Source organism: Oncorhynchus mykiss, chromosome 10 (genome assembly GCF_013265735.2).
Source record: "Oncorhynchus mykiss isolate Arlee chromosome 10, USDA_OmykA_1.1, whole genome shotgun sequence".
In the NCBI taxonomy this organism is placed as follows: Eukaryota; Metazoa; Chordata; class Actinopteri; order Salmoniformes; family Salmonidae; genus Oncorhynchus; species Oncorhynchus mykiss.
In genome coordinates, this window is record NC_048574.1 from 87,794,748 (window position 1) to 87,811,138 (window position 16,391).

Consider the following 16,391-nt stretch of genomic DNA (forward strand, 5'->3'; position numbering starts at 1 on the left):
GGGATAAGGTCGGAGGATGAGAGGGGGATGAGGTCAGAGGAGGAGAGGTGGATGAGGTTGGAGGAGGAGAGGGGGATGGGGTCAGAGGGGAGGGGGATAAGGTCGGAGGAGGAGAGGGTGATGAGGTCAGAGGAGGAGAGGGGGAGGGGGATAAGGTCGGAGGAGGAGAGGGGGATGAGGTCAGAGGAGGAGAGGAGAGGGTGATGAGGTCAGAGGAGGAGAGGGGGAGGGGGATAAGGTCGGAGGAGGAGAGGGGGATGAGGTCAGAGGGGGAGGGGGATGAGGTCGGAGGAGGAGAGGGGAGGGGGATAAGGTCGGAGGATGAGAGGGGGATGAGGTCAGAGGAGGAGAGGTGGATGAGGTTGGAGGAGGAGAGGGGGATGGGGTCAGAGGGGGAGGGGGATGAGGTCGGAGGAGGAGAGGGGAGGGGGATAAGGTCGGAGGAGGAGAGGGGGATGAGGTCAGAGGAGGAGGGGGATGAGGTCGGAGGAGGAGAGGGGGAGGAGGATAAGGTCGGAGGAGGAGAGGGGGATGAGGTCAGAGGGGGAGGGGGATGAGGTCAGAGGAGGAGAGGGGAGGGGGATAAGGTCGGAGGAGGAGAGGGGGATGAGGTCGGAGGAGGAGAGGGGGATGAGGTCAGAGGAGGAGAGGGGGAGGGGGATAAGGTCGGAGGAGGAGAGGGTGATGAGGTCAGAGGAGGAGAGGGGGATGGGTTTCCTTCCAGAGAGAGACAGGAGCAGGAACAGGAGGCGGAACCTTTCATCCCAGGGTAAAGGGGGGACGTTTTACGAGGGAGGACACTTTGTACAGCCGCACTTCACCACCTTCTCCACTTCCTGTACGAAGGAGGAGCCGTCGGTGCAGTGGAAGGTGTATTTCCTGCGTTTGGAACGTAAAGGGGAGCAGCAGCCGCTCCCGCCCCCCCCTTCAGCCCCCTCCGGACAGGAGCCACGGCACTCTAGACGGGAGACCTTCTCCTGGGTTTCACACGCCGAATAGCCCCTCTGGAGCTGGTAGACAGCTCGGAGCCGTTCCCCTCGACAGACCACCTCTACAGGGGAAGAGAGAGAAGAAGGGTTTAGAGAGAGAGAGAAGATAGGCTTAGAGAGAGAGAGAGAGAGGGAGGGAAGATAGGCTTAGAGAGAGAGAGAGAGAGAGAGAGAGAGAAGATAGGCTTAGAGAGAGAGAGAGAGAGAGAGAGAGAGAGAGAGAGAGAGAGAGAGAAGAAGAAGAAGGGCTTAGAGAGAGAGAGAGAGAGAGAGAGAGAGAGAGAGAGAAGAAGGGCTTAGAGAGAGAGGGAGGGAGAGAGAGAGAGAAGGGCTTAGAGAGAGAGGGAGGGAGCGAGAGAAGAAGAGCTGAGAGAGAGAGAGGGAGGGAGAGAGAGAGTGAAGGGCTTAGAGAGAGAGGGAGGGAGAGAGAGAAGAAGAGCTGAGAGAGAGAGAGGGAGAAGAAGAGCTGAGAGAGAGAGAGAGAAGAAGGGCTGAGAGAGAGAGGGAGGGAGAGAGAGAGTGAAGGGCTTAGAGAGAGAGGGAGGGAGAGAGAGAAGAAGAGCTGAGAGAGAGAGAGGGAGAAGAAGAGCTGAGAGAGAGAGAGAGAAGAAGGGCTGAGAGAGAGAGGGAGGGAGAGAGAGAAGAAGAGCTGAGAGAGAGAGAGGGAGAAGAAGAGCTGAGAGAGAGAGAGAGAAGAAGGGCTGAGAGAGAGAGAGAGAGAGAGAGAAGAAGGGCTGAGAGAGAGAGAGAGAAGAAGGGCTGAGAGAGAGAGAGAGAGAAGAAGGGCTGAGAGAGAGAGAGAGAAGAAGGGCTGAGAGAGAGAGGGAGGGAGAGAGAAGAAGAGCTGAGAGAGAGAGAGGGAGAAGAAGAGCTGAGAGAGAGAGAGAGAAGAAGGGCTGAGAGAGAGAGGGAGGGAGAGAGAGAAGAAGAGCTGAGAGAGAGAGAGGGAGAAGAAGAGCTGAGAGAGAGAGAGAGAAGAAGGGCTGAGAGAGAGAGAGAGAGAAGAAGGGCTGAGAGAGAGAGAGAAGAAGGGCTGAGAGAGAGAGAAGAAGAAGGGCTGAGAGAGAGAGAGAGAAGGGCTGAGAGAGAGAGAGAGAAGGGCTGAGAGAGAGAGAGAGAGAAGAAGGGCTGAGAGAGAGAGAGAGAGAAGGGCTGAGAGAGAGAGAGAGAGAGAAGAAGGGCTGAGAGAGAGAGAGAGAGAGAAGGGCTGAGAGAGAGAGAAGAAGGGTTTAGAAAGAGAGGGGCGGTAGTTAGAGGAATAGATGACAGAGAGGGAGAGAGATGGGAGGAGGTGTGGATGGATGGATGGATGGATGGAAGGAAGGAAGGAAGGAAGGGAGGGAGGAAGGAAGGAAGGAAGGAAGGAGGGAGATAACGAAGGAACAAGGAAGGAAGAGTGTGAAAGGAGAGAGCAGAGGATGGGTGGCTGAGGGTGGCTGATGGGTGGCGGGTGGCTGAGGTTGAAACAAGCTCATGTGGAACGGAAGATCTCCAATGTGATTGGCTGTGGAGGAGCATGGTCTCCAATGTGATTGGCTGTGGAGGAGCATGGTCTCCAATGTGATTGGCTGTGGAGGAGGATGGGTTAAGGAGAGGGGGTGGCGGGGCAAAGGGCTGACCTCTGACCTCTGACCCTGAGAATCTCACCTGGGTGACCCCTCTGCCGGGGGGCGGTGGATCAGAGGAGGCTGGGGCAGACAGACAGCAGAGAGTTAGAGCAGACAGACAGTTAAAACACTAGCAGACAGACAGCAGAGAGTTAAAGCAGACAGACAGGGTTTAAACACTAACAGACAGACAGCAGAGAGTTAGAGCAGACAGACAGGGTTAAAACACTAACAGACAGACAGCAGAGAGTTAGAGCAGACAGACAGATGAACACACAGACAGCAGAGAGTTAGAGCAGACAGACAGATGAACAGACAGACAGCAGAGAGTTAGAGCAGACAGACAGGGTTAAAACACTAACAGACAGACAGCAGAGAGTTAGAGCAGACAGACAGGGTTAAAACACTAACAGACAGACAGCAGAGAGTTAGAGCAGACAGACAGGGTTAAAACACTAACAGACAGACAGCAGAGAGTTAGAACAGACAGACAGATGAACAGACAGCAGAGAGTTAGAGCAGACAGCCAGATGAACAGACAGACAGCAGAGAGTTAGAGCAGACAGACAGGGTTAAAACACTAACAGACAGACAGCAGAGCGTTAGAGCAGACAGACAGGGTTAAAACACTAACAGACAGACAGCAGAGAGTTAGAGCAGACAGACAGGGTTAAAACACTAACAGACAGACAGCAGAGAGTTAGAGCAGACAGACAGGGTTAAAACACTAACAGACAGACAGCAGAGAGTTAGAGCAGACAGACAGATGAACAGACAGACAGCAGAGAGTTAGAGCAGACAGACAGATGAACAGACAGACAGCAGAGAGTTAGAGCAGACAGACAGTTAAAACACTAACAGACAGACAGCAGAGAGTTAGACCAGACAGACAGATGAACAGACAGACAGCAGAGAGTTAGAGCAGACAGACAGTTAAAACACTAGCAGACAGACAGCAGAGAGTTAGAGCAGACAGACAGTTAAAACACTAACAGACAGACAGCAGAGAGTTAGACCAGACAGACAGATGAACAGACAGACAGCAGAGAGTTAGAGCAGACAGACAGTTAAAACACTAACAGACAGACAGCAGAGAGTTAGACCAGACAGACAGATGAATAGACAGACAGCAGAGAGTTAGAGCAGACAGACAGTTAAAACACTAACAGACAGACAGCAGAGAGTTAGAGCAGACAGACAGTTAAAACACTAACAGACAGACAGCAGAGAGTTAGAGCAGACAGACAGGGTTAAAACACTAACAGACAGACAGACAGACAGATGAACACACAGACAGCAGAGAGTTAGAGCAGACAGACAGATGAACAGACAGACAGCAGAGAGTTAGAGCAGACAGACAGGGTTAAAACACTAACAGACAGACAGCAGAGAGTTAGAGCAGACAGACAGGGTTAAAACACTAACAGACAGACAGCAGAGAGTTAGAGCAGACAGACAGGGTTAAAACACTAACAGACAGACAGCAGAGAGTTAGAACAGACAGACAGATGAACAGACAGCAGAGAGTTAGAGCAGACAGCCAGATGAACAGACAGACAGCAGAGAGTTAGAGCAGACAGACAGGGTTAAAACACTAACAGACAGACAGCAGAGCGTTAGAGCAGACAGACAGGGTTAAAACACTAACAGACAGACAGCAGAGAGTTAGAGCAGACAGACAGGGTTAAAACACGAGCAGACAGACAGGGTTAAAACACTAACAGACAGACAGCAGAGAGTTAGAGCAGACAGACAGATGAACAGACAGACAGCAGAGAGTTAGACCAGACAGACAGATGAACAGACAGACAGCAGAGAGTTAGAGCAGACAGACAGTTAAAACACTAGCAGACAGACAGCAGAGAGTTAGAGCAGACAGACAGTTAAAACACTAACAGACAGACAGCAGAGAGTTAGACCAGACAGACAGATGAACAGACAGACAGCAGAGAGTTAGAGCAGACAGACAGTTAAAACACTAACAGACAGACAGCAGAGAGTTAGACCAGACAGACAGATGAATAGACAGACAGCAGAGAGTTAGAGCAGACAGACAGTTAAAACACTAACAGACAGACAGCAGAGAGTTAGAGCAGACAGACAGTTAAAACACTAACAGACAGACAGCAGAGAGTTAGAGCAGACAGACAGGGTTAAAACACTAACAGACAGACAGCAGAGAGTTAAAGCAGACAGACAGTTAAAACACTAACAGACAGACAGCAGAGAGTTAGAGCAGACAGACAGGGTTAAAACACTAACAGACAGACAGCAGAGAGTTAGAGCAGACAGACAGTTAAAACACTAACAGACAGACAGCAGAGAGTTAGAGCAGACAGACAGGGTTAAAACACTAACAGACAGACAGCAGAGAGTTAGAGCAGACAGACAGGGTTAAAACACTAACAGACAGACAGCAGAGAGTTAGACCAGACAGACAGATGAACAGACAGACAGTGGCCAGATGAGACCGATGTGGAGACCCTCCCTCCCTCCCTCCCTCCCTCCCTCACCTCTGTCGCAGGCGTCCCCCGTGTATCCTGGGTTACATTGACAGTAGGCCTTGCCCAGGCCAGACAGCCTACATTTCCCATGTTTACATCTGGTCAGCTGACAGGGGTCCAGCACTTCCTGGTCTGCCTCGTCACACAGCACCCCGAGGAATCCTGGCTGGCAGCGACAGGAGTAGGAGTAGGAATTGATAGGAAGACATGAACCATGGATACACCTGCAGGAAGGAGGAGGGAGAGATGGGGGGGGGAGAGAGGAGGGGGAGGGAGAGGACGGAGAGAGAGAGAGATGGGGGAGGGAGAGGACGGAGAGAGAGAGAGAGATGGGGGAGGGAGAGGGGAGGGAGAGGAAGGAGAGAGAGAGAGATGGGGGAGGGAGAGGGGAGGGAGAGGAAGGAGAGAGAGAGAGATGGGAGAGGGGAGGGAGAGGAAGGAGAGAGAGAGAGATGGGGGAGGGAGAGGGGAGGGAGAGGAAGGAGAGAGAGAGAGATGGGGGAGGGAGAGGTGAGGGAGAGGAAGGAGAGAGAGAGAGATGGGGGAGGGAGAGGGGAGGGAGAGGAAGGAGAGAGAGAGAGATGGGGGAGGGAGAGGGGAGGGAGAGGAAGGAGAGAGAGAGAGATGGGGGAGGGGGAGGGGAGGGAGAGGAAGGAGAGAGAGAGAGATGGGGGAGGGAGAGGGGAGGGAGAGGAAGGAGAGAGAGAGAGATGGGGGAGGGAGAGGGGAGGGAGAGGAAGGAGAGAGAGAGAGATGGGGGAGGGAGAGGGGAGGGAGAGGAAGGAGAGAGAGAGAGATGGGGGAGGGAGAGGGGAGGGAGAGGAAGGAGAGAGAGAGATGGGGGAGGGAGAGGAAGGAGAGAGAGAGAGATGGGGGAGGGAGAGGGGAGGGAGAGGAAGGAGAGAGAGAGAGATGGGGGAGGGGGAGGAGAAATACAATTGAAATGGATCGCCACCCCTCCCTTCCCCTCACTCATTCCTCTCCATCCTCCCCCTCACCCTCACCCCCATCCTCCCCTCACCCATCACCCCCATCCCCAGTCCACTGACTTGTTCCCATCACAGGGGTTGTTGACCTGGTCCTGACAACGGTCTCCGGTCCATCCAGGGTGGCAGGTACAGGAGAAGCCTCTCTGACCGGTTGGGTGGCACTCACCCTGGCCACACACACCTGCCTGGCATGGCTGGCATCCAGCTTCGACCCCAGTCTGGAAAACACAACAGGGTTCAGTTTAGAGGAGGAACAGCTGGTTTAGTCTTTGACATTGTCTCCGAACCAGCCTTTTCCAGGTGAGGGAAACCTCCTGGGTGTGTGTGTGTTTCCATGTGTGTAAAGATTAGAGTTTTATTTGGTTGGTTTTGCTGTATGTTTGATCTTCCTTCATAATGCCAGTGTTTCAATATATGTCCCTGCTCCAGTCTGACTCCCAGGTCCTGTCCCTGCTCCAGTCTGACCCCCAGGTCCTGTCCCTGCTCCAGCCTGACCCCCAGGTCCTGTCCCTGCTCCAGCCTGACCACCAGGTCCTGCACCTGTCCCTGCTCCAGTCTGACCCCCAGGTCCCTGCTCCAGTCTGACCCCCAGGTACCTGCTCCAGCCTGACCACCAGGTCCTGCACCTGTCCCTGCTCCAGTCTGACCCCCAGGTCCCTGCTCCAGTCTGACCCCCAGGTCCCTGCTCCAGTCTGACCCCCAGGTCCCTGCTCCAGTCTGACCCCCAGGTCCTGTCCCTGCTCCAGTCTGACCCCCAGGTCCCTGCTCCAGTCTGACCCCCAGGTCCTGTCCCTGCTCCAGTCTGACCCCCAGGTCCCTGCTCCAGTCTGACCCCCAGGTCCCTGCTCCAGTCTGACCCCCAGGTCCCTGCTCCAGTCTGACCCCCAGGTCCCTGCTCCAGTCTGACCCCCAGGTCCCTGCTCCAGTCTGACCCCCAGGTCCTGTCCCTGCTCCAGTCTGACCCCCAGGTCCCTGCTCCAGTCTGACCCCCAGGTCCTGTCCCTGCTCCAGTCTGACCCCCAGGTCCCTGCTCCAGTCTGACCCCCAGGTCCTGTCCCTGCTCCAGTCTGACCCCCAGGTCCCTGCTCCAGTCTGACCCCCAGGTCCCTGCTCCAGTCTGACCCCCAGGTCCCTGCTCCAGTCTGACCCCCAGGTCCTGTCCCTGCTCCAGTCTGACCCCCAGGTCCCTGCTCCAGTCTGACCCCCAGGTCCTGTCCCTGCTCCAGTCTGACCCCCAGGTCCCTGCTCCAGTCTGACCCCCAGGTCCTGTCCCTGCTCCAGTCTGACCCCCAGGTACCTGCTCCAGCCTGACCCCCAGGTCCTGTCCCTGCTCCAGTCTGACCCCCAGGTCCCTGCTCCAAAATGACCCCTAGGTCCCTGCTCCAGTCTGACCCCCAGGTCCCTGCTCCAGTCTGACCCCCAGGTCCTGTCCCTGCTCCAGTCTGACCCCCAGGTCCCTGCTCCAGTCTGACCCCCAGGTCCTGTCCCTGCTCCAGTCTGACCCCCAGGTACCTGCTCCAGCCTGACCCCCAGGTCCTGCACCTGTCCCTGCTCCAGTCTGACCCCCAGGTCCCTGCTCCAGTCTGACCCCCAGGTCCCTGCTCCAGCCTGACCCCCAGGTCCTGTCCCTGCTCCAGTCTGACCCCCAGGTCCCTGCTCCAAAATGACCCCCAGGTCCCTGCTCCAGTCTGACCCCCAGGTCCCTGCTCCAGTCTGACCCCAAGGTCCTGTCCCTGCTCCAGTCTGACCCCCAGGTCCTGTCCCTGCTACAGCCTGACCCCCAGGACCTGTCCCTGCTCCAGGCTGACCCCTAGGTCCTGTCCCTGCTCTAGTCTGACCCCCAGGTCCTGTCCCTGTCCCTGTTCCAGACTGACCCCCAGGTCACTGTTCCAGACTGACCCCCAGGTCCTGTCCCTGCTCCAGCCTGACTCCCAGGTCCTGTCCCTGCTCCAGCCTGACCCCCAGGTCCCTGCTCCAGTCTGACCCCCAGGTCCTGTCCCTGTCCCTGCTCCAGCCTGACCTCCAGGTCCCTGCTCCAGTCTGACCCCCAGGTCCTGTCCCTGCTCCAGCCTGACCCTCAGGTCCTGTCCCTGCTCCAGCCTGACTCCCAGGTCCTGTCCCTGCTCCAGTCTGATCCCCAGGTCCTGTCCCTGCTCTAGCCTGACCCCAGGTCCTGTCCCTGCTCCAGTCTAACCCCCAGGTCCTGTCCCTGTCCCTGCTCCAGTCTGACCCCCAGGTCCTGTACCTGTCCCTGCTCCAGTCTGACCCCCAGGTCCTGTCCCTGTCCCTGTTCCAGTCTGACCCACAGGTCCTGTACCTGTCCCTGCTCCAGTCTGACCCCCAGGTCTTGTCCCTGCTCCAGTCTGACCCCCAGGTCCTGTACCTGTCCCTTCTCCAGTCTGACCCCCAGGTCCTGTACCTGTCCCTGCTCCAGTCTGACCCCCAGGTCCTGTCCCTGCTCCAGTCTGACCCCCAGGTCCTGTACCTGCTCCAGCCTGACCCCCAGGTCCTGTCCCTGCTCCAGACTGACCCACAGGTCCTGTACCTGCTCCAGTCTGACCCCCAGGTCCTGTACCTGTCCCTGCTCCAGTCTGACCCCCAGGTACTGTACCTGTCCCTGCTCCAGTCTGACCCCCAGGTCCTGTCCCTGCTCCAGACTGACCCACAGGTCCTGTCCCTGCTCCAGTCTGACCCCCAGGTCCTGTACCTGTCCCTGCTCTAGTCTGACCCCCAGGTCCTGTACCTGTCCCTGCTCCAGTCTGACCCCCAGGTCCTGTCCCTGCTCCAGCCTGACGCCCAGGTCCTGTACCTGTCCCTGCTCCAGTCTGACCCCCAGGTCCTGTACCTGTCCCTGCTCCAGTCCGACCCCCAGATCCTGCAGCTGTCCGTTGATGTAGAGGTTCCTGAGACAGCCGTGGAAGCTGGTCCCGTTCTGCCCCCCAACTCCAGACTGCAGCGCTGCAGAGACTGACCAACGATCTGGCATACCTGGAGAGAGGGAGAGAGGGAGAGGGAGCGGGAGCGAGAGAGAGAGAGAGAGAGAGAGAGAGAGAGAGAGAGAGAGAGAGAAAGAGAAAGAGAGAAAGAGAGAGAGAAAGAGAGAAAGAGAGAGAGAGAGAGAGAGAGAGAGAGAGAGAGGGAGAGAGAGAGTTCTGTAAGTGTAATTATTACTGTTAATTTTTTATTGTTGATTTCACTGATGTTTATTATCTATTTTACTTGCTTTGGCAATGTTGACATGTGTTTCCCATGGCAATAAAGCCCTTTAAATTTAATTGAATGTAGAGAGACAGACACACAGAGAAAGAAAGAGAAGAAGAGAGACACACAGAGAAAGAAAGAGAAGAAGAGAGACACACAGAGAAAGAAAGAGAAGAAGAGAGACACACAGAGAAAGAAAGAGAAGAAGAGAGACAGAGAAAGAAAGAGAAGAAGAGAGACACACAGAGAAAGAAAGAGAAGAAGAGAGACACACAGAGAAAGAAAGAGAAGAAGAGACACACAGAGAAAGAAAGAGAAGAAGAGAGACACAGAGAAAGAAAGAGAAGAAGAGAGACACACAGAGAAAGAAAGAGAAGAAGAGAGACAGAGAAAGAAAGAGAAGAAGAGAGACACACAGAGAGAGATGATACTTCACATATGGAACCAACACGTTTTATAGCCTGCTAAGCTAGAGGGAGCTACAAAACGTCCCAGAAACCCCCTCTTCCCTAACACACACAGTGTATAACGTACCTCCCAGGTATAGAGGAGAATCAATGCTGAGTGTTGACTGTTTACTCAGAGAGTTGATAGACTTGACTGGTCCTCCATCAATAGACAGAGACACAGTCTGATCTGATGCCACCAACTCTACCACATGGAATACACCATCATTTACTGTCTCCACACTGAGAGGAGAGAGGGGGGGGGGAGACAGAGATGGAGGACAAAGAGAGAGAGAGAGAGAGAGAGAGAGAGGAGAGGAGAGAGGGGGGAGAGAGGGGGGGAGAGATGGAGGACAAAGAGAGAGAGAGAGAGAGCGAGAGAGAGGAGAGAAAGAGAGAGAGAGGAGAGAAAGAGAGAGAGAGAGAGAGAGGGGGGGGGGGAGAGGAAGACAGAGATGGAGGACAAAGAGAGAGAGAGAGAGAGAGAGAGAGAGGAAACAGCAACACAATTAGAGCCAACCAAATCATGAAATGTGTGTGTGTGGTATGGTGTGTGTTATGGTGTGTGTGTGTGTGGTATGGTGTGTGTTATGGTGTGTGTGTGTGTGTGTGTGTGTGTATATGTTACCTGTATATAGCAGAGGCAGGGTTTGTTCCAGTGTGGTAGCTGACACGGAGACGTCCTCTATACAACTCTATGGTAATGTGGTCCTTGTCTCCTTTATACAGCAACACACCACTGTCCTCATCTGTAGCAATCTGACAGAAACACACACACACACACACACACACACGCACGCACGCACGCACGCACGCACGCACACACCACACACACACACACACACACACCACACACACCACCACACCACACACACACACACACACACACACACACACACACCACACACACACACCATTGTTTAATCACCCCTTATATTATATAGTTATAAGTCAGTCAAGGAAGTGATGATGATATGTGTGTTTGCGGTGTGTGTGTGTGTGTGTGTGTGTGTGTGTGTGTGTGTGTGTGTGTGTGTGTGTGTGTGTGTGTGTGTGTGTGTGTGTGTGTGTGTGTGTACCTGTAGTGTGATGTTTGTCTCAGGTGTGATTAGACTAGAGGGCAGCTGCAGGTAAGACCGTCGGTTGACAAAGTTGACACTGGCTAGCGTCTCACACCACTCGCCCTCGTAACCATGGAGACACTGACAGCGGGGGTCCGTCTCCACGACAACGCACTGCGCTCCGTTCATACACTCGTGGTCGTCACAGGGACTGGTGCGCGGCAGAACCATGGGAGGAGAGAACTCACAGAACAGACCGCTGAAAACAAAACAAAACAACCATCAGGGACTCACAGAACAGACCGCTGATCTAGGATCAGGTTCCCCTATGTCCATGTAATCATGTTCATTGTCAGGCAAACAAGATAAACTGATCATAGATCAGCACTCTTAGATGCCATCAGAAAGAGTTTACACTCTTTTGTTGTTGTTGTTGTTGTTGTTGTTGTGGAATAAAAAAAAGATTGACACAAAATATATAGAAAAATGATAACGTAAAACATTAATGGAAAAATTAACCACTAATATATTATATTGATTAGATAAATATTCACCCCCCCCCCCCCCCCCCCCCCCCCCGAGTTAGAATCACAGTGATAATATCTGGGAGTCTTCTTGGGTAAGTCTCTCAGAGTCATTACAGCTGGGAGTCTTCCTGGGTAAGTCTCTAAGAGTCATTACAGCTGGGAGTCTTCTTGGGTAAGTCTCTCAGAGTCATTACAGCTGGGAGTCTTCCTGGGTAAGTCTCTCAGAGTCATTACAGCTGGGAGTCGTCTTGGGTAAGTCTCTCAGAGTCATTACAGCTGGGAGTCTTCTTGGGTAAGTCTCTAAGAGTCATTACAGCTGGGAGTCGTCTTGGGTAAGTCTCTAAGAGTCATTACAACTGGGAGTCGTCTTGGGTAAGTCTCTAAGAGTCATTACAGCTGGGAGTCTTCTTGGGTAAGTCTCTAAGAGTCATTACAGCTGGGAGTCGTCTTGGGTAAGTCGCTAAGAGTCATTACAGCTGGGAGTCTTCTTGGGTAAGTCTCTAAGAGTCATTACAGCTGGGAGTCTTCTTGGGTAAGTCTCTAAGAGTCATTACAGCTGGGAGTCTTCTTGGGTAAGTCTCTAAGAGTCATTACAGCTGGGAGTCTTCTTGGGTAAGTCTCTAAGAGTCATTATAGCTGGGAGTCGTCTTGGGTAAGTCTCTAGGAGTCATTACATCTGGGAGTCTTCTTGTGTAAGTCTCTAAGAGTCATTACAGCTGGGAGTCTTCTTGGGTAAGTCTCTAAGAGTCATTACAGCTGGGAGTCTTCTTGGGTAAGTCTCTAAGAGTCATTACAGCTGGTGGTCTTCTTGGGTAAGTCTCTAAGAGTCATTACAGCTGGGAGTCTTCTTGGGTAAGTCTCTAAGAGTCATTACAGCCGGGAGTCTTCTTGGGTAAGTCTCTAGGAGTCATTACAGCTGTTGAGTCTTTCTGGGTAATTCTCTAAGAGTCATTACAGCTGGGAGTCTTTCTGGGTAAGTCTCTAGGAGTCATTATAGCTGTTGAGTCTTTCTGGGTAATTCTCTAAGAATCATTACAGCTGGGAGTCTTTCTGGGTAAGTCTCTAGGAGTCATTACAGCTGTTGAGTCTTTCTGAGTAATTCTCTAAGCGTCATTACAGCTGGGAGTCTTTCTGGGTAAGTCTCTAAGAGCTGTTGAGTCTTTCTGGGTAAGTCTCTAAGAGTCATTACAGCTGGGAGTCTTTCTGGGTAAGTCTCTAAGAGCTTTCCACACCTGGATTGTACAACATTTGCCCATTTTTTATTTTCATAATTCTTCAAGCTCTGTCAAGTTGGTTGTTGATCATTGCTAGACAACCCTTTTCAGGTCTCTGCCATAGATTTTCAATACGATTTAAGTCAAAACTGTAACTCGGACACTCAGGAACATTCCATGTCTTCTTGGTAAGTAACTCCAGTGTATATTTGGCCTTCTGATTTAGGTTATTGTCCTGCTAAAAGGTGAATTAATCTCCCAGTGTCTGTTGGAAAGCAGACTGAACCAGGTCTTCCTCGAGAACTTTTCTTATCCCGAAAAACTCCACAGTTCTTAATGATGACAAGCATACCCATAACATGACGCAGCTACTGTGCTTGAAAATATGGAGACTGATACTCAGTAATGTGTTGTATTGGATTTGTCCCAAACATAACACTTTGTATTCAGGACAAAAAGTTAATTGCTTTGCAACATTTGTTGTATAAATTTAGTGCCTTGTTGCAAACAGGATGCATGTTTTGGAATAGTTGTACTCTGTACAGGATTCCTTCTTTGCACTCTGTCATTTAGGTTGGGATTGTGGAGTAACTACAATGTTGTTGATCCATCCTCATTTTTCTCCTATCACAGCCATTAAACTCTGTAACTGTTTTAAAGTCTCCATTGGCCTCATGGTGAAATCCCTGAGCGGTTTCCTTCCTCTCCGGCAACTGAGTTAGGAAGGACACCTGTATATTTGTAGTGACTGTTTTTTTTACCCATCTACCAATAAGAGCCCTTCTTTGTGAGGCATTGGAAAACCTCCCTGGTCTTTGTGGTTGAATCTGTGTTTGAAATTCAAACCTTACAGATAATTGTATGTGTGGGGTACATGTTATATTCTGCTTCTGTTCTGTTCTATTCTGCTCCTGTTCTGCTCCTGGTCTGTTCTGCTCCTGGTCTGTTCTGCTCCTGGTTTGGTCTGTTCTGTTCTACTCTGCTCCTGGTCTGTTCTGCTCCTGGTTTGGTCTGTTCTGTTCTACTCTGCTCCTGTTCTGCTCCTGTTCTGTTCTACTCTGCTCCTGTTCTGTTCCACTCTGCTCCTGTTCTGCTCCTGTTCTGTTCTGCTCCTGTTCTGTTCTACTCTGCTCCTGTTCTGCTCTATTCTGCTCCTGTTCTGCTCTATTCTGCTCCTGGTCTGCTCTATTCTGCTCCTGGTCTGTTCTACTCTGCTCCTGGTCTGTTCTGCTCCTGGTTTGGTATGTTCTGCTCCTGGTCCGTTCTGCTCCTGTTCTGCTCCTGGTCTGTTCTGTTCTGCTCCTGTTCTGCTCCTGTTCTGCTCCTGTTCTGTTCTGTTCTGCTCCTGTTCTGTTCTATTCTGTTCTACTCTGCTCCTGTTCTGTTCTATTCTGCTCCTGTTCTGCTCCTGGTCTGTTCTGTTCTGCTCCTGTTCTGCTCCTGTTCTGTTCTGTTCTGTTCTGCTCCTGTTCTGTTCTATTCTGCTCCTGTTCTGTTCTATTCTGCTCCTGTTCTGTTCTGTTCTGCTCCTCTTCTGCTCCTGTTCTGTTCTATTCTGCTCCTGTTCTGCTCCTGTTCTGTTCTATTCTGTTCTACTCTGCTCCTGTTCTGTTCTGTTCTACTCCTGTTCTGCTCCTGGTCTGTTCTGTTCTGCTCCTGTTCTGTTCTATTCTGTTATACTCTGCACCTGTTCTGTTCTATTCTGTTCTACTTTGCTCCTGTTCTGTTCTATTCTGTTGTTCTGTTCTAAATGTCTGATTCTGTTCTACATATGAGCCACAAGGTGGTGCTACAGGATAACTACCCCTACAGACTGGTACTAAACCAGCCCCTACCTCATCATGAACGTTCAGGTTAACAGGTTAACTACCCCTACAGACTGGTACTAAACCAGCCCCTACCTCATCATGAACGTTCAGGTTAACAGGTTAACTACCCCTACAGACTGGTACTAAACCAGCCCCTACCTCATCATGAACGTTCAGGTTAACTACCCCTACAGACTGGTACTAAACCAGCCCCTACCTCATCATGAACGTTCAGGTTAACTACCCCTACAGACTGGTACTAAACCAGCCCCTACCTCATCATGAACGTTCAGGTTAACTACCCCTACAGACTGGTACTAAACCAGCCCCTACCTCATCATGAATGTTCAGGTTAACTACCCCTACAGACTGGTACTAAACCAGCCCCTACCTCATCATGAACATTCAGGTTAACTACCCCTACAGACTGGTACTAAACCAGCCCCTACCTCATCATGAATGTTCAGGTTAACTACCCCTACAGACTGGTACTAAACCAGCCCCTACCTCATCATGAACGTTCAGGTTAACTACCCCTACAGACTGGTACTAAACCAGCCCCTACCTCATCATGAACGTTCAGGATAACTACCCCTACAGACTGGTACTAAACCAGCCCCTACCTCATCATGAATGTTCAGGTTAACTACCCCTACAGACTGGTACTAAACCAGCCCCTACCTCATCATGAACGTTCAGGATAACTACCCCTACAGACTGGTACTAAACCAGCCCCTACCTCATCACGAACATTCAGGTTAACTACCCCTACAGACTGGTACTAAACCAGCCCCTACCTCATCATGAACATTCAGGTTAACTACCCCTACAGACTGGTACTAAACCAGCCCCTACCTCATCATGAACGTTCAGGTTAACTACCCCTACAGACTGGTACTAAACCAGCCCCTAACTCATCATGAACGTTCAGGTTAACTACTCCTACAGACTGGTACTAAACCAGCCCCTACCTCATCATGAACGTTCAGGTTAACTACCCCTACAGACTGGTACTAAACCAGCCCCTACCTCATCATGAACGTTCAGGTTAACTACCCCTACAGACTGGTACTAAACCAGCCCCTACCTCATCATGAATGTTCAGGTTAACTACCCCTACAGACTGGTACTAAACCAGCCCCTACCTCATCATGAACGTTCAGGTTAACTACCCCTACAGACTGGTACTAAACCAGCCCCTACTTCATCATGAACGTTCAGGATAACAGGTTAACTACCCCTACAGACTGGTACTAAACCAGCCCCTACCTCATCATGAACGTTCAGGTTAACTACCCCTACAGACTGGTACTAAACCAGCCCCTACCTCATCATGAACGTTCAGGTTAACTACCCCCTCAAACGCATTAAGAAGGAAAGAAATTCCACAAATTAACTTAAGGCACACCCGTTAATTGAAATGCATTCCAGGTGACTACCTCATGAAGCTGGTTGAGAGAATGCCAAGAATGTGGAAAACTGTCATCAAGGCAAAGGGTGGATACTTTGAAGAATCTCAAATATAAAAATATATTTTTATTTGTTTAACCCTTTTTTGGTTAGTTTGTTGGTTACTACATGATTCCATATTTGTTATTTCATAGTTTTGATGTCTTCACTATTATTCTACAATGTAGAAAATAGTAGAAATAAAGAAAAACCCTGGAATGAGTAGGTGTTCTAGTGTGTCCAAACTTCTGACTAGTACTGTATGTGTGTGTGTGTGTGTGTGTGTGTGTGTGTGTGTGTGTGTGTGTGTGTGTGAGTGTGTGAGTGTGTGTGTGAGTGTGTGTGTGTGCTTGTGTGTCCTGTTACCTGTATCCCTCAGGACAGACACAGGTGTATCCGTTGACCGCATCAATGCACTGAGCTCCGTTCTGACACTTGTTCTCCTCACAGTCATCATAGTCCAGCTCACACTGATCCCCCACGTAGCCTGGGGTACACTCACACCTGGAACACACACACACTGTTAATACAACACTCACACCTGGAACACACACACACACACTGTTAATACAACACTCACACCTGGAACACACACA

At 51.4% G+C, this 16,391-nt stretch overlaps 1 protein-coding gene across 1 annotated transcript; it reads right to left on the reverse strand.

Annotated features, from left to right (window-relative positions):
* Positions 1 to 727: 727 nt before the first annotated feature.
* LOC118966671 (slit homolog 2 protein-like) lies at positions 728 to 16,299 on the reverse strand (the record flags this gene model as incomplete). Its single annotated transcript, XM_036989422.1, has 9 exons — positions 728 to 1,051; positions 2,637 to 2,677; positions 5,110 to 5,324; positions 6,150 to 6,307; positions 8,935 to 9,077; positions 9,825 to 9,979; positions 10,365 to 10,495; positions 10,816 to 11,056; positions 16,162 to 16,299. Coding segments are annotated over 9 exons (1,315 nt in total), but the record flags the coding sequence as incomplete, so codon positions are not given.
* Positions 16,300 to 16,391: the final 92 nt, after the last annotated feature.